This window comes from Strix aluco, chromosome 2, assembly GCF_031877795.1.
Source record: "Strix aluco isolate bStrAlu1 chromosome 2, bStrAlu1.hap1, whole genome shotgun sequence".
NCBI lineage: Eukaryota > Metazoa > Chordata > Aves > Strigiformes > Strigidae > Strix > Strix aluco.
The window spans coordinates 45,925,663-45,945,072 of record NC_133932.1 but is presented as its reverse complement, the minus strand read 5'-3'; the positions used below and the strand labels follow the sequence as shown (position 1 = coordinate 45,945,072).

Here is a 19,410-nt window from a genome sequence, read left to right as displayed (position 1 = left end):
TGTAATGTGAGGCTTCAATCATACTGCTCCAGCATTGTGATTCCAAAACTGGGCTCCCAGATCCTGGCAACTTGTCGTCTATACGCCTGCCTTCTCCATATGGTAAAAGTTGGTAAAACCACTCTGAGGAATAAAATTAACAGTGTCATTTGCTTGGAGAGAGCTGCCGTAGCTTTTTGTTAAAGGGAGTCCTGAGCTTCTTTAAAGAAGTCAACAAGCATGCAGAGAAGGATGATTTGGTTCAGGTAGGATACATACATATATAAAATATTTTTTATAAAGTCCCTCAGAAAAGAGTTTTAAGAAACTTGGCAACATTACATAAAAAGAAAGGTTCTCTCCTGAACATGTATTTCGTTGAAAGACAGAAAAGAGTGTGTAGGAGTATTCTGCATTCTTGTAGTGGAAACTGGTTTAGAACAGATAAAATAAATTATTTCTTCTCATAGCAGGTAGTGAGTATCTAGAGCTTGCTGTCACAGGAGGTTGTGAGGGCCAACAGAATCAGCAGTTTCAGAGAGGGATTAAAAAACTTTGTGAACAATAGGGTGTAAAATAGATGCTACAAGGAATAGGCAGTAATGTGTCTCCTGATATTCCCAATCCAACAGCTATGGATGCAAAGGGTGGGGGTGGTATGAGGGGAACAGTCTGCAGAAAGCAGCCAGGCTGGTACATTCTCCCTCCCCAACCTGTTTTAATGTCACCACCAGAAACACTTTGCTGGGCTAGACAGAATGCTGGTTTGACCCAGTAAGGCATTTCTTATGCTCTCAAGCATGGTGAGACCCAATTTTAGTCCCATTTATAAATGTAGTTATTCTTTTATTTGTTGTAGGTCTATAAAATACAATTCTGCAACCTAAAACCCTGAGAGATCTTTGTCAAATATAGAGTTATGTGAGACTAAAAATATTTATGAACAGTGTTGTCCTCATCCAAATTCATGCCAAATCCTATGCAAGATATTTCGTTTTTTTCCAAAATTATAGGGAAATCTGTAGTGTTATAAAAAGATCCTCTTTCAGTAGTAAACAGGAAAAGGATTTGATTTGTTACTATGCTGGCATAATATATTATTTATGTTAATAATACATAATATCTTTTCTAGATGCTGCTAAGAAGTCTCCAAACACTTGCCGTTTTTTCTAAATCAAGGAATAAAAAAAAAAAAAACAACAACAAACCATGATACATATTAAAATGCTTTTCATGTCTGCATCATATTCCAATTATTTAGTCATCACAATTTTCCATTGAAATGAGAAAGTCTGAAAAAGTTGACAAGGTTGAGACAACTCAAACAGTTCATCTGAGAATCCAACTGCATCTCCCTCCGGGCAGTAAAAGGGCATAACTGTGCCTGAACAGATTGCTCCCAAATGGAGCAAGGGGGAAACACAGACCATGTCCTAACTCCTTGAATCATGTTGCAGCTGCAGCACTTCTCAGGCAGCACAATACAAATCTGCTCCTCACTCAGGCAGTATGGCTTGGAAGATTACAACACAGATCAAACCAACTTAATCTAATGATAATACACAAGATAAACTTCAAGAACTACAGATTTCATAAAGCAGGTTTCAAATTAGTAATAAGCTTGTAACAATTAAAGAAAGGCTAAAAAATAGGAAAGTCTTTTCACCCCACTCTTACACAGGCTGCTTTAAAATCAGCCTTTTCATATTTATTCTCCCTAAATATTCAATATGCGTATCCTTAGTGACACTTCTTCGAAGCAAAATATGTCTTTCTTCCTGACCTACTCAAATAAAGAGCTCTGTACTGGGAAAGAAATGCACATTCTCTTATTAACTGACTTGTTATTCCTGTTCATCACTTCTGAACTGTGCAAAGAAGCCATTATCACCAAATTACAGTCTACAAAATGCATGGAATAAGAACTAAGATGATTTGGATGGAGACAAAACAACACATTACATCCACAATGTGTGTTGAGAGCTTTATTAAACAAAGTTGTAAGTAAAGTCACATATCTTCTTCCTCTCTTGGCTGTCACTTTATCTATTTCCTATGCTCCATTACCTCTGCACAAGCCCAGGAGGTTTTTGCACATAATAGCATTTCATTCTTGATTGAATTTACACAGAACGTTCCCCTCATATTATGCATACCTATGATTTTGCATTTTATTGCTGCTTAAAAAAAAACTTGTGAACCCCATGCAATACTTTGGGAAACATACCTTATAACCAAATTCTAAAAAAGATATTTTTAGTTCCCACAGGTGCAAAAGACACAAGACTTAAGTTCACGAAATCTTTCTGCAGTACTTATTCCTGAAAGGAACATAATTATAATGTATTGTGCATGTTCGTTGTCATCTTGAAACTGTGCTCCAAAGTAGCCATTGCAAGTAGATTAATGCCAAAACAGATAACAGTCTTCTCTTTAATGGCCAAATGGTTAAATGGTTTGGAAACCTGAGATAACGTGTCTAACATTTCAGTAGCAAGAAACATATAATCACTTTTTTTACAGTCTGTCCCAATTCTGTGTCTAAGAATTACAAATGATTTTGTCATTGCTCAGTAAGATATGCCAGGAATTTGTATGGCAGCTGAAATATGATCAAAACAAGTAAAGCGTGCTGGATTTTGTTTTTTTGTTTTTTTAGGTTTTTTTTTTCAACAGAATTAACAGTGTCTAAATAATTTGTAAAGAGATATGAAGACAGGATCCTGGACCTGCATAGCTTACAAGCTTGTTTCCTAAAAACTCGTGTAGAAAATCTGCATAGTATATGGGTGACCAAAACTGACAGGTATCAAAAGTATACAAAAATACTGTAGAAAAGTTGAAGAGCATAATAAAAATCTCTGCATTTGGGTGATTAAATGTATGAGTGGTTAGATGTTATAATCCTACTTTTTCAGAGAAAGTGGGTATATAAACCAGCAAAACTTCGAGTATGTCCTGAATGAATACATTCTGGTTCTTTTTTGTACATATTATGATCAGCAACATATGATCTGTAAAAGACCAAAAATATCTGGGAACACTTTTTTTTTTTTTTTTTTTCCTTGTCCTGTAAAATGTTGTACACACACAGTCTTGATATATACCATATTTCTCTTCTGGTCTTGCCTCTTCCATTCATGTATTAAAATAACAAAACAAACCAAAAACATTTCTATGTTTTCACAAGCAATTCCAAAGTACTGAGTTTTCTCTGAATTGTAAATGAAATTCCATTAATATGCTTCAAAATGCTACTGCCTTCTCTCCCATAACTGCAAGGATAGGAGTGTAAACATAACCAGATATCTATCATGGAGAGCTTAATTTTAAATAATGTTTTGGGGGAATTTTTTGTGTTATTATTTTTAAGTGACAGAGTTGCTTGCATTAAACCATAGCACACTAAGAATGTGAAGTTTAAACACTAAGAATTACTGTATTGAAAAAGTTGCAGTTTTTAACCTGGATCACTCTCCATACATATCGTAGATTCCCTCATCAAAACACAGACAGACATATACAAATGTCTGCATTTTAAAAAAATATTTAAGATCAAAGAAATAATTTGAGAAAGAGAACTGAATATTAACAAGTATTAAAAAGTACACTGTAGTATTTCAGAAACTACTTATAACAGGGTACTTTCCTGGGAGGCTAGCATTAGAGGGGACAGAATTGTGACTGTTTCTGTTAAATCTTACATTACTCCCTGAATGTTTCTTTAAAAGTAGCTTTCCACTTTGATGTGGACACTTGGCTTTATCTAAAAGTCTTAAAAAAACCCCAAAAGTTCTTATCAAACATAATAGAAAGAAATTGCTCTGAGAAGATGCTGTGTAGTTATTCCCATCTTTTATTATCTGAGCTTACTTTACTTCAGTGCAAACCATAAAATAAGAATTAAAACCTAGTTCTTTCAACACTTAACCTTTATGCTAATTAGCAGTTATTTCTGAATTATTTCAGTAAATCTCTTCCTAAGTAGATTTTTTTCTTTTTCTTGCCCTAACCAGAATACTAGCAGACAGACAGGTAGCAAGGTGCTGCCCAGCAACCGTATGCCACAGGCAGCTCTTACAGGAACTGGAATCCTCTATGTTGTGTCACCTTCTGCACAGTGCATGTCTCACAGGAAAAATTCAAGTAAGTTTGGAAAAGAAAGGAAAAAATACAGAGATGGATTGAAATGAAGTCAGAATGTCTCCAAGGAGAAGAATCGGTAGCAAAACTTTAAAAGGAAAAGATCGTCATTTTCTGTTGAGTATTGTGAAAAAATGCCTGTCTTCACATTCTTTTTAACAATCCATTATAATTCTTTTGATGTAGAGGGAACTGAAAATGAGTCCTAGTGTTCATTCTTTTTCTTTCTGAGATAGTACTAAAAAAATAATCTGCTATTTATACTTTTTTTTGTGCTGGAAATGATAATTACAGTGAAAAAGTTTCATTATGTAATGGCAGCAGCAGGAGAGAAAGTTGAAAATGATAACCTAAATGGCTATTTACCCATCATTCAAAACAGGCTGAAGAATCATTTATCCTAGATAATGATCGTATAGCCCGGGCACTTCAGAAACAGGCATACAGTGAAACATGAAATCAAGAGAGCACATTTTCTGTGATCCTACAGTGAAAAACCCCCGATTTTCTCATAAGAAAAAATATATGCTTTGTGTTCTACACTAAGAAGTCTCCCAAGGCTGTCCTGTTATTTTAATTAAGATTTGTGATTTTAAGATTGTTTAATGAAAGAACTTCAAAGGAATTGGGTAATGAGCACCCAAGGAAATTGTCAGGTGCACAATTTCCTTAGATTCCACTGACAATTCTGGTTTATGTATAAATCATTCTAATCATCAGAGACATACAAAATGATTAAATTCATACAAAAATACTCATAATTAAACAAAATATATGAATTCTCACCTTGACAATATATACTGGAAAATAATTTAATAAAAAATACAAACTAATATACAAAATGAACCAACATGACTGAATAGAAGTTTCAACATGTAAGATTTTCCTTAATCTCAGCATATTTAGCTAGAACATTTAAAGGAAAGATACTTGTTAGACATCATTCTCAGAAGGCGAGTAATGTTTGACCTAAAAACTTCTGCAGTCTAGTAGGAAGAGGGGGAAGGGGGGGGAGGGAAGTTTACTGACATTAAATTTGCATAAACTAATCTATATAAAAAACAAGAGCATTTCTATCTTACAAATCTTTCTCCTTCACTGAATTTTTGCACTTCATCAATATGGACCTTTGTACAACTATGTCTTAAAGGAGACAGACTAATGGTCTTGCAAACTTTTCCAGTTCAACAATTACACTGTTCTCCCTACCCTTTATTCTCCACCTACATTTCATCCATCTTTCCTGTCTTGTCTTGTCTTAACCATAACCATAAGACCTGCGAGACAATTTCACCTACTTCTTCCCCAACTCAAAACAATGATCTAAGTCCTGACTGAAAACAGTTAGGTATGCAACTTTTTCAATCCACACATACCTTTATCTGTATTATAATTCTTTTCCTGTAAATGCTTTTGTCTAAATCAATCCTATCAACAATATCTGTTGTGGATTATTATTGCAGGTGTGTATAGTTCTGGAACAGGCAGTTTAGTATAGGTAAGCAGAAGTGCTGTTTCTGAGTTCATAACGTCAGGTCCAACATGGTACAATACACCTTACAGCCATTGCTCAGAAGGGCCAGTTGGCAGTGCTCATCCCCAATTCAGTTTCTGCTGCCTCCAAAGCACTTCCCCCTGACTTGCACCAATCTGCGTGAGAGATCCCCTTTAGTAAATGAGTAGTATTAGTAGTGATTTTTCTTTCCTCTAAATTAGTCAAGGAATATTTACAAAATACAAATGGCTGAGACAGTTGATTTTATTACCTGACTCACAGCACGTTGATGCTAAATTCTCAGAATTATCATCTATTACCCACAGATATAATTTGATTTCCTAGCATCTATATTCTTGTTCTTTATCACATGCTTTAATGACAGGTCTGGGGCAGGGAAAGCCCTACCCAAAATCACACTACCAGCAAATGAGCTAATAATTGTTATGGGTTCTGATGTACTGTTATTTCTTTGCAAAACACAATCTCTTTGTCAGAGCTGAATCGCACATTTGAATGTCATTATAGCAATGTGCCAAATATACCAGTTTTCATCACGAAAATATTATGCCATATGGACCACATATGAAGAGGTAGAAGGATTCATAAGAACAGTTAAAAATTCTATCAGTGCTGATCACGATGCACAGTAGGAATTTAAGACACACTGATAAGACATCACAAAGGGAAACAGTCTCATTCATATGGTCAAACATATGTCAAAAGGTTGGACATTTACCCTGAGATCTAGTCTCATGCACCTTCAGAGCCATCTGCTTGAAGAAGTGATTCGGTGACATACACAGTAAAACATTTCTGGTAATTCACAATAGCCCAAAAGACATCATTCTTCCCCACAAACAGAGAAATGCTTAAATTCACTTTCTGTTTATTATTTCTTTCTTTTACCTTCCTTGTTTCTTGGTCAAAAAATATAACAGGTATTTCTCTGAAGAGGAAAGTGGAACAAAACAGGATCTTTGTGTTATCTCAGAAACACTTTTTCCAAATTTTTAAAACTAGCTCCTACTCTAATTGGATGTAAGTGCTGATCTTACTTTTTTCCCAGAGAAACAGTGTCAAGTTTTTCTGTTAAAACATCAGAAAGGAGCCACTTCGAACATGAAAACACAGATTTTCACTTTACTACTGCTAATATTAGAACATGATTTTTCTGTGGTTTTGTTTTGGGTTTTGTTTTTTTGTTGAGTTTTTTTTATATATATATATATATTTAAAAAATACAAACACCAAATTAAACTAAAACTTGGAGCTGTGGTATTCAGGGGTGACAAAGGAGAATGGTAGATGAGAGACAGAGAGAGAAATCAGGCAGTTTTTCAGTGTCCCAAAGAAATATAATTTCTGCCTTTGGTCTGGCTATCCAGGGGCTTATTTCTGCTAATGAATGGTGGAAACTGGTTGTTGCACGATACAGGAAATCTGTATCTGGTTTGCAGGGTTATGCCAGGAATCTGACTGGGAGCAATTACAATTGAAGAACCAGGCAGACTAAACAACAGATGTGCCAGTTTCTTTCTACTGAATTTGGAGATAAGTTAGTTGAGTCTTGGTCAAGTTGTTAATCAAGTTAGAATACTTGAACTTTAGGCAATTATGATCTCCTCATTAATAAATCAGAGCGTATATAGATGCAGCTACAAAAACCTCAAACATGATCTATATTTTTTTAACTCTTTATGCTTATATAGAAAAAATTTTCATGTCTAGAAATCAGTTACAATTATTTAAATTATTTTGATTGTTCCACTTCAATATTTTGTTAGACCTAGACTTGGTTTTTGTATTATTCCTAATCTCTCTTTTGAAGCAATTTCCACATTCCTGTTATCAACAAGCAAGGCCAGATAGGTGAGATGCTGAACAATTACAGCTCTCAATTCTCTTGCTTTCCAGCATCTTTCCAGTGTTGATTCTATTACCTAATTTCCACTTCAGTGGATTTTTTTTTTTTAAAGAAAATCTACCCAAGATTGTCATTGTACTGTAACAGTCTGGATCAAAGAGCATTTATTACAAATTTATCATCTATTTTTAATATTTGACATCAGAAAAACTCAGTATCAGTAGTCATTAACAAATTAGCACTGCACTTTTGGGACAGTTATATCCTGCTCTTGCCTAGTTATTTAAATACACAAAAATGAACAGTAAACATTATATATTTTTCTTTTTCAGTGGATCAGTTTATCCCATATTTTGTCACTCTGAATGGTCTTCCTACCTTTTATTGACTATTTTCGATTGGAGCTTTTACAATAATTCCTCGACAAGAAGATGGATAAGCATGATCTTTTCTTAAGCTGTACTTCTGTGAGCAGCATATAACTGCAGCAACTGAGTTACTTGCATATTAGTGGCTAACAGGAAAACTTTTCTTGAGCAAATAGAGTAGATAATTGCAATATTTGAACTGCATGAACCCTGGTGTGATTTCTATGTTTAACAATTCATTTGGAGAATTTGACAAGTCCAGAAGCATGAAAAAGAAAGTTGGTAGCTGGCTGAGGTGATTAAACCTTTATATATGAAACTCACATTTGACTGCACAAGATCTTTCACATAAGCAGAAAGCACATGAACATTAGGAGTGCCATGGCGATAAGTTAAATTGATCTTTTAGCTCAATAAGAGCAATGGTCCACAAAAGCAGCAGAACACAGTTCTGGGAATTGATTTGTTACTTTGCTTATTGTATCAGCTAGCAACAGAGACGGATGAGAGCTTTGAGTAATGTGAAATGGCCCACATTTACTACAAAAACAGTTTTCTTTTAATTAAGTCCTCCTTCAGCACTTGATTGTATGAAGAGCTGAATTCTCTGGTTCAATTCAGAAAAATATTTTAATGTCTTTCTTGAGGAAAACATATAGTTTTATTGCTTTTAATAGCATTACATTCATATTTCAAGCTCGATGTGTACTCAGCCATTTTCTAGGATTTCATTGCAGTGCATAGTAACCTGAAAAATTAATATTCTGTCTATTTACATTGTAAATTTGTTTGCTAATATGAATGTTTGAGATTTCATTTTTGCAGTAATGAAGGAGGGATTGGTTTTATATCAAACAAAACAAGAAAAACCCATACAACTCCCTCTCACCACCCTCCCCAACTAGTGAACAAAAAAGAGAATCTAGAAACACTAGAATCTAGTGTTTCTTCAACATGTTGTTCGTTATTAACAAAGGACATCAGCTGTTAGAAGGGTTAGGCAAAACCAGTCATTTTGTCCTCATCTTTTGCATGCAAAATTCAGTTTAGTAGAAAAAGAAGCAGAATATATTGAAGAAGACATAGGCCAAAGAGGATTCCAGGCAGCAGAAAACAGACTGGCCATGTTCTACAAAGGTGAAGAAGGTAGGGCAAGTGAGTGAAGATCAGTCAAATTCAGAGCATGGTGTCCCTCTCTCAATCCCCCATAATACCATCTTCCCAAAACATACAATTCTCTCTTCCATTACTTCTCTCCCTCCACAGAACCATAGGAACTTACTGTATATTCATCTTAAACCTAGTGACAGTGTATACTGTGGGTCACAGAAAGAAGCATATATGTATAATGGTTAGGGAATGGAGAAAAATATCCAAGACCCTGTGCCCCTGAAAACAAATATGGCTTTATGCATTTTTTACCATGTCTTTTATAAATTTTACCTTTCATGGCATAAAATTTAAATATTTTGCAGGAGCTTTAGTGAGTTAGATGTCTGCCTCCTGCTTACATTTGAGTCAACTACTTATCTGAGCAGTTTTGATTACTTCACATGAGTGTTATAAAACAATATATACATGTAAATCAACTGAGAACTCTCCATGAGAGCTTCTTTAAGCGCAAAAAGTTATTATAGTATTCTACTGGGAAAAGAGAAAAAGGAATTCCAAGAATTAGGCTTACTGCAGTAGAGCTAAGTCACTAGGAACTAGTTACGTGACACATCCCACAGCTTAAAAAAGCTAGTGACATTTTTTTAAACAATCCCTTCATGAAAAAAGATGATAATGACATTGATGGCTGCTCTGCCTCAAGAGGGAATTGTCCATCTGCTAGCGAATCCCTGAATCTGTATTATTATTGAGCAGTGTTTATAGAAGTATCAGAGTACCCTTGGCACATTGAGAAACCAATAGGGCACATTTCAAGACAGTAGATTTTTTTAGTTAAAATTCTGGGATCGTTTTCCACATAAAAGAACTGTGTTTCAAGATCAGCTTCATTAGGAAGCTCTGCTGGGATTTGATGTTTTTATTTTCTTACAGAGGAAAACTTATTTCTCTAAGAAGAGCTCCATCTCCTCACACATAAAATGAGCCAATATACAATTGTTCCCCCTAGTTTTAATTTGCATTTTATGATTACAACTAGATTAGAATTTTATACATTGCATCATTATTTAGAAACAAGCAGCTTTTATATTTCCCCCAATTTCTGAATAAAAACACTCTTAGCTTTTCTTGTTACTATTGCTAATAATGTGTATTAATACGTATGCAAAAATATAGCCCTCTCAAACTTGTGTAACTGTCCTGACAGATCCTCACTACTATTTAGTACTAAATAATTTGTCCAAATTTTATCAGGACTGCTCCAGGTCTCAAAGCAAATCACAGCTGAGGTGGGAGGGGTGCGAAGGTGGCATAAAGCCATGTTTTCCTTCCTTTAAGTGTGTTTCATTGACAAGGTATACAACACAAAAACTTGTTACTTGAGAACAGCATTCATATATAATCACAGAATAATTTAGGTTGGAAGGGAGCTTTGCAGATCATCTTGCCCAATCTACTGCTCAAATGGGGCCAAATTCAGAGTCACAGCAGGTCACACAGGGCCCTGTCCAGTATTCTGTTGAATATCTCCAAGGATGGAGAATCCAAAACATCTCTGGACAGCCTGTTCCAATGTTTCATTATGCTCATCATGAACATTTTTTCTCCTAATATCTCATGAGAATTCCCTTTGCTGCAGCGTGCATCTCTTATGTCTCATACTTTTGCTGTGCACCTTTGAGAAGAGTCTGGCTCTATCTTCCCTGGTCTCCCACCTCGTAGCTGTAGGCAGCAATAAAGTCTCTTCTGAGCTCTCTCCCAGGCTGGGCAAGCCCAGCTCTCAGTCTCTCCTCATACATCAAGTGCTTCAGCCCTTGACCACCTTGACCACTGGACTCCCTCCATGTCTTTCCTGCCCACTGGGAAGCCCAAAACTAGACACAGAACTCTAGATGTGGTCTCATAGATGTTGATTAAAGGGGAATGATCACTTCCCTCAACGTGCTGGCTAGGGTCTTACTAAATGCAGCCCCACATGTAGTTAGGCTTTTTTTGCTGGGCATACACAGAACTCACAAAGGTTTAAGCAGTTCTTACACTGTTTAGCGCAGCAGGATTTCCCCATGGTCGACACTGTGGACAGCACATAACTAACCAGTCTTTTCATACCCTTGGTATGTGTGTAGAGGGACCAATGCAGCAGGTCTCTGAGTTGCACATACTCGTGGAATGCAAACACACACAATGAAAGATTGATTTGGATAAAAGAGTAGGTCAGGTAAGGTCCAGCACTGATGGAATAGGTGATTTATACTTATAATATAGGTGAGACTCAAAACCACGGAAAAATGTATTTGCCATTGAAAAATGCAACGCTAGTGAAAAGTGCATATTTCTAATAGTCGACTTATAAATGCAAATGAAAATGAGTTCCTATACTCTTGTCTTTTCCCTGCTGAACCTGACAGGATGCCAGTTGCACTAATCATGACAATTTATCTTTTCCCGGAAGCTTATTTGGCAGGAATTGGAAAAAAAAATAATCAAATTATTTCACAATAGGCCAATAAAAGCAAACAAAGTTATCTTTAGGCATAACTGTAGTGTTATTTTTTCTTTGGATGATGATTTACAGCCTGACTGAAAACTAATTGAAAAATTATGAAAGTATCTTTTTTACTTCAATGTATTTAGAATCAGGTCCTTAGAGGTAAAATTTTTATGCACGTCCTAGTGATCAACATTATAAAGAAATAAGGAAATGGCTGTTAATCACTCTCCAAAAGACAGTGTTTAGACAGCTTTTTTATTGTTGAAGAAAACAAATATACTCTTTAACACACTGTAATGAGTTGGCCAAGCTATTTTAAAATATCAGCTGTCTTTATGTACAACAAAATATTAAAAAGAAAAGAGTCTCCTGACATATTTTATATCCCTTAAGGTCCAATTTTCAGATTAATAGAAATTTTTTTCTTTTTTCCTCCCCTTTCCCTTTAAAAACTCAGATTTCCATGCCCTTTAGAGAATCCTGCTGCATTTTCTAACCTTTAAGAATAGGTCTAAAAGCTGACAGACATTTTTCCATTTTCCTCTATTTTATAAAAAAGCTAAAATCTTTCAGCGTACAAACCTTGCAGGTCTAACTTTTTCTAATATATTTAGAAATCTGTTCATTTATTAATTTTTTTATTCACTTCAAAAACTGAAACCAGCCTTCCAGTACTTCTCATAAATTAGAATTAATTTTAGAAGTCTAACAGGATAACACAGTATAAAATAAGAATTCTGCTAGGTATCAGAACAACAATAACACACTGAAATATACATAAATAATGATAGTAGTCTCCTGAGTGAATATTTCCTATGGCGAAATTCACAGAGGTAAAAGAGGTTTTGCACACCATTTAAAGTCACATGTAGGGTTCTGCTATCATGAGGAGGTGCACAAAAATGCAAACGAACCCTCCAATATTCTGCAGAATCAGTTTCAGCTCCAGCCCTGCTTTGGGAGCTAGTTCATCCTGGTCCAACAGTGCCCCAGGGAAAGTCTGCAGCTGTGTGTTTGAATGGAAATAGAGGATCCTAGAGAATGTGAAGCTTTGAAAATAACCCTCAAAGCAGCATGCCAACACAGAGAAAGGGATGGGGCAAATATGCTCCTGAAGACTGATTCTGAAAGTGTGAATGTCAGCTCCCAACTTACTGGTGCCATACCTGGATTCTGGACTAGCAAACTCCTCACCTTAAGCACATCAGAATACTAAACTGGAAAACATTCAGCTCCACGTGTAAAATCTTCTATGATGTTTTTCAACATTACATTATCTGAAGATGGGTCTTTTCATGCATATGTCACTAATATGAAACTTCACACCTCTGTAGAACTTGAAATACACTATCCAAAATGTTGAGGACTTCACCTCATCTATAGCTTACACTTCTGATACAAACTGTATGGACAGACACAAGTGTCTGTGGCTGTAACTACAAGTTTTCATTCAACATGGGCCTATTTAGAGTACATTGATTCATACCCTGTAATACAGAGCTACAAATTTTAATTTGCCAATTACAGTGGCATCTGTAAGAACAGGATATAAATTTGAAAAACTTATTTCCACAAAAATTTATGTTGGAAAACAGTTTGGACAGAAAACTTCCCGTTCTTCTGATCTATTAGAATATTAATTGTAAGGTTGTATATGAATAATTATATGCATATGAATAATTATGAAGTTGTGTACTAAAATGCATGGTATGTAACCATGGGAAAGGATAGGTAAAAAACCCTCAAACAAGGAGAATGCCAGTTAAGACCACTCTCTCATCTGAAGTCTGTTAATTGCACAGTTAATAAGCAAGTATTTTTCTTAACAGTTACTTTACTATCATCAGCTGCACAAGATCCTCAGTTACTGAAAAATCAATTCAGTAATTAATAAAATAGTGAAAACAATCTCCTTGTTCCAATTTTGTTTATTTCTCTGATAGATCAAACCTACTTTTTGAAGAGTGACAAATTAATTGAGTAGAAATAAATTATCTGAATCTTTTTGAATGACCACTTTAGGAAGACACAAATCATTACCTAATAAAGTATCTTTTCCTCTTCTTTGCTTAAAAGCCTCAGTAACTAGCTTGGCTGTAGGTCTCATTCTACACAAATACTTTTTTTCAGATTAATCCCCTCCACTGCACCTAACCGTGCAGACACAACCTATATTCTTAGAACCAATGAGTAAAAGTAGGCACTAAAAACTGCAGTCAAATTCATTAATAATATGACATTATTATACCTTTTGCTAAATAAAATCTGTGTTCATCCAGTACAACTGAAAGTCATGTTTTCAATAACATTTGTTACAAAAAGTTTTGATGGACAGGATGCCTTGTCAAAAGCCATGCACAGAATTCAAAACTTACGGAGATTATAGTATTTGATCTTTCTGAGTGGCATTGTTAATTATCTGCAAGCTCTGCACAGCTTCCATGGTTCAGTGCTTTTAGTAGAAATCTACTCCTGCTGCAAACCTTCCTTCAAAATACAATGATGCCAGAGTTTCTGAGTAAAGGCTTGTTCTCATCTTAAGTAAGAAGACATTTCCATTTTTTTGTAATGTAGCAAAACATAGTTTATCATCCTGTTCCCCTGTCCACAATTTTCTCTTTTATGAAAAATCCCCAGCTGACCTTCAAATATAAAACATCTTGAGTGTTTTAAAGTAAGAACAGTGAAATGAAGAAACAGAGTAAACTGTATTTTGTCATGTCCCTCACCTACTTACATCTTGGAATATTATATATTCTCAGTATTTCCCATGAACTTTATTTGCAGATGAAGGTTTTCTAAAGAAACAACATATGGGTCTCTTGTCAACCTGCTTTACATTTATTTCTTTGAGGATCAAATCCTGCAAAACATCAGTCTTCAAGCAGTTGAGTAAAATATAATAATTTTCCTCTAATGGAAACATGGATGACACTAATGTTAATATTAAATTTCTTTACTACACGCTTTTTATTGTCTTATTGTTTAATGATACAGAATTTAACAAGATATACACAGTCATAGATGACTAAAATATGTAATGCATTTGCTTGAAACAAATGTATACCATGCATTTAACAGAAAGATTAACTATAGATGTTTGGAAGTAATAGTTATTATGCTACTCTTTTACTACATAGTATGTGCATCATTTAGAATTTAAGTTGTATTGTTTCTTTCATTAAAGGGAAGTTGTCAAATGAAAGAAACCTTTTTTAGAATAATTGTCTTTTTTGTTTTGTTTTGTTCCATAATTAACCTCTGTACATGCTATTCACACAGGAGTACCAATTCACTGTGATCACCTCCAAGCAAAGTTCGAGTCAGGGCTAACGATGTCTTAAACTTTTATGGAGGAAAAATATGGCAGAGTTAGTGACTGTGATCTTGTGACACAATCAGATTGAAATGAATTTAACCAAAATGTCCTTGGAGAGTCAGCTTCAACAACATTACTTGCTGCTGTGAAAGAAAGGACAACCTAAGGTCACTTATTTTTACCTGAGTGATTTGGAAAATGTCCTGTTACATATGTTGCTAGGATATGGGATTTCTTTGCTTTTAAAATGTTTGCTTTGACATTTCAATTTATTAGAAATGTGGCTTTCTGCTTTGAAAGAAATACGAAATAGAAACAAAACCACAAAACTGTAAGAGCTTGGTAGCACACCAATGGGACTAGCAGGTTGAAGTGCTCTAAATTCTGGGTAGGCAACTACCGGGTAGGCAACTAGAGATGCGTTACAATAAAACAGCTTTCATGGAGCATGTATCTTTATAAGCATGAATTTTTTATAAGGGAAGTAGTCAGCTGTGTTAAGATGGTATTTTACACCCAAAGACAAAAAACTGATTAAAAAAAAAAAAAAAAAAGGTCAATCTACTAAAATGGAACTCCTATTAAAGCTTACTGAGATCCCTGTAGAGGTGCAACAAACTCTCCAAATAGAGCACAATGCATTACTGTGAATTTCAATGACTTTTAAAATCACAACCACAGAAAATACAGATCTGAGGAGGTAAGCAACACTTTTGGATTTCCCACCTAGATCATATCTGGCCTGTCTTTTCAGAATAGTCATGTACATGTCCAACTTCATCAACTCACATACTGCTGCAGACACTGTACACACCAGAAAGCAGGGGTTTTTTTTTGAGAAACCTAAAATTCTTTGCCAGTTTTGAAAATTCTGTCTGCTAATCTTACCTAATAATCCAACGATAGATTTAGGAGCAGAATCAAAATTTCATGACATTCATTTCCATGTATTAAGTGATATTAAGATGATCATTAGAGAAGAGGGAGCCAGTGAACAGAACTGCAGCCTATATTTAGACACTGATTCTTCCATTTAACCGGAGACTATATTAAATGTCACATTCTGTTGCATGGCCAATTAGAAAGGTAAGGACAACAAAAAAGAGTTTTCCTGCTGGTTTTGTTACCAGCACAACATGGTATCAAAAAAAGAGACAGGGCAACCCAGTCATGAACAGTGGTGAGAGGAAGACTGCAATAGTGCTAGCTTAACCAGCTAAAATATTTTAGCCTTGAGTTAAGATGAAATGCAGATATAAACCAGTTAATTTTAAAACATGTATAACATTAACTGAAATTCTCGAGTTAATAATTTGATCTCATATTTAAGTAAAAGAGATCTTCAGAAGGAAGCAATCTGTGGATTCTGCCTCCCAGAATAATAAGCTAAAATGAGGCATTAGTAAGAAAGCCATATAATTCTGAACCAAGTATTTGACAACATAAAATTTTAAAACTAAAACAATTCTGAAAAAGATTAAAAGATAATGTGCAAACAAGTCTTCTTTGGCCCTCAACCTTTTCAAATGATGTAACAGCTATTCTAATCTAGTGTCCTGTGTAGGTGATACTGCAACTATCACTTATTATTAAAATATACCCATGCCACTGTAAAGATATTTTAATTAATAAAACACTATATAATTCTACACAATAAATACTGCAATCATTAATCAAGATGAAATAAATATGTCACTAATCTAGAAGGCAAACAAACTAAAATTCTCAAAAATAGAAAGTTTAAGCCACTGAAAAAAGGGAAATATAAGAAAATAAGCAGAATGAATCCTATGAGACATCTGCATATTTTAATATAAATGTTCTTATAAAACTGCTTGATACAGATACTAGGCAAAATTTGTCCATTGTTTGTCCCTCTCTTTCTACTTTAAGCAAAGAGAAAGAATGTCAATGTCTTCCTTACAATAAATCAGATTTTTTTTTTTGTGAGGAGGAGGAGGAGGAGGAAGCAGAGGAGAATCTTATAAGAGAGAGTTGTAAACTCACTTTAGAACTGAACTGAATGGAAATATAACACTGAAGAGTTTTGCACAGACAAGCCACGTCTTTTATATTGAGCAATGTTAAATCTAGAAGGCAGGTAATTACTTTCAAGCTGTATAATACCAAATTAGTTTTATTGCTACTGAGTAGCTAAAGGTTAGTCTTTTTTTTCCTTGCACATATATTTCCATATTTTTCTGTGTTTTCAAAGATAAGTAACACTGATGCAGTTTTGCTGACAAAACACTTGCATTAATGAGCTCTTTTCTTTAAGATGACTGAGGAGCTTTTCATAACCCAACAGCAGCAGGATATAAGCCTCTCGGAAAGTTATTACAGAAACAACATAAGAAGAGGTATGAAACAGGGTATCTTTCCTCCTGGCAACCTGGAGATTACTATGCAATTCCTTCTTTCTCATGAGGTTTATATTTCAACCATTGGCTTGAATACTCTTACAACACAGTCAGCACAAGCAATAGAAAGATAAAGAGATCTGCCTTAAATACCAGAAAAATTATTAAATACTTTTTTTTTTCTCAATTAGTTATTGTAATATGTAATCCAATAATTGTGTTTATGGGATAAAGTAGTTCAAGTAACAACTACATGTATTGCAGCCTATCATCTCTCCTGTGTTCCTTGTTGAAATGATTTAATCAGAATAAAGATCATGAGGCTTTCAACTTCAAAAATCAGTGTTTCTCATACCTTTTGTTTGATGATCATGTCGTTGATATCATCAAGATCACCTACTATCACTCTCTGTGATTTTATCTCTCGATCCAGTCGAGAAAGCCAGTCAGTGAGTTCTGCCCATGCCTTATTGAAGTCAGCCAAGGCTGGAACCTCCAAAAGCACAGAAGATGGCATTTCTGGTTTGAAGGTGGTGGTTTCCTTGGTTACCCTGGTTTGTGTATCCACAGCAACAGTTTCACCAGAAGTTACTGAAAGAAAAGAAATGCTAAAATTACTGAATAAATGAACTATGATAAATGTTTATTTCAGTAATAGAATTTATGCAGTAGAAAGTGTAACACAGAAATAAGCTCATTTCTTGATGTTATATCTACTGAAAATATGAAAATTAAAAGACTATATGAATTCTTTTTTTCCATGGTACTTTTATTATAGTGTGTGCTTAGCATTCAGCATTCTCAGCGTATTCAAATTTCATCCTTAAAAAGACCAGTGGAACCTAGAAACAGTAGCAAACATCTCAGTGTAATAGCCCCTCACTTAAGGTCAATGAAGTATTGCTATACAAGAGTCATCTTCAAAAATCTAGTAGCGTGGTCGGATCTGTTGAGTTTAGCGGCAGATTGAAAAAAAGTCGGTTGCAATTTCCAATGTATTACAGCATGACCATGTATCTAGAAACACGTTTCTTCCACGGTCTCCAGTCACTCTGCAGCTGTGAATTCATCTCACCAACAATCTTCTCACTTATTGTTACCACCAGGTATTTCCCATAGGTTCTGTGGCCAGTATGGGAGCTTACACAACAAGAAATTCAGCCTTGGCCAATTCTTGATTTTTCCTCGTCATAACCTGAAAATATTATGTCCTATTATTTGGCTATTTGTGAATTTTTTTTCTTTTATTTGGAGAAAATGCACCCATCTTCTCCCTTGTGTCCTTTCTTGCTCTATTAGATGGGTTTTAAAGAATCTGTTCATTATTCATTGCTTGGATTGGGGAAGTACGAAACACTGAAGTGCAGTAATTTTCTCTGCAGTCAAAAATGATGAGAGGTGTCACAGATAGCTACCATTGGACAGAGAGCCATGTGACATGAAATCATTCAGAATTTCAAGCCTGATTTTTGATTCTCGATTTTTGTTATTTACAAATAGATGGCTCTAAACTGGGCTATTTTTGCTCTCCAGTTAATAATGTAGAAGCAATTCATTATGCACACTATTGTGGCAGATAATGCTACACTGAATTGTACTTCGTTAATTTTTTCTCATTTTTTAAAAAGTCCAGCCAAACAAGAAAACTACTAAATTAGGGAAAACACAAGAACATGTGGTGTTGCTTCACTGAGGTACTAAATCATTAAAAAAGAGAGAGTCTAAATACCTGCCTTTCAGAGTAGCTACAGAATCACTGAAACAACTCCCTAAACAACACAACAGCTAAACCGGAAAAGCTGAAATAAAGTTGTGTGGAGTGTGCCCTACATTTTCTACCACTGAATTGCATAATATAAGTTTTTAAAGGACCAGGATGTTTGTTTGCATTTTTCCCAGTCTCCTTACAGAGTAAAGAAAACCTGTTTCCTACACTCTCCCTGTGAGGTAGCTTGTCTTTAACAGGGAAAAAAACCCCAACAAACACCAAAGACACTGTAAACCCATGCACAGTAAGGGTTTTGTTGCTTTCTAGTACTTCTGAGAGTCTGATGGTTTTCCCCATTGGCATTCATGCCATTTCAGCAAAGTCTGTTTGAAGTCTGAAAACTCAAGTAGCAGGTGAGGGTTCAACAGTTTGGCCATAAAACCACTTGAAACATTAAAACAATCAATAACATTAACTGATCTTGCCAAGGAATTCAGCAGCTATTTTTCACTAATGAGAAAGGTTTTGAGTTACTTCACTGGGGAATCAGTGACCCTCTTCAGCACT

At 35.1% G+C, this 19,410-nt stretch overlaps 1 protein-coding gene across 10 annotated transcripts in view; it reads right to left on the bottom strand.

Annotated features, from left to right (window-relative positions):
• The window catches only part of DMD (dystrophin), a 1,148,563-nt gene that overhangs the window by 332,882 nt on the left and 796,271 nt on the right, over nt 1-19,410 (bottom strand). For all 10 annotated transcript variants that reach the window (XM_074814589.1, XM_074814586.1, XM_074814591.1 and 7 more), the window contains one exon: nt 17,491-17,726. In XM_074814589.1, the coding sequence (XP_074670690.1) occupies nt 17,491-17,726 (236 nt within the window). The remainder of the gene's footprint in view (nt 1-17,490; nt 17,727-19,410) is intronic.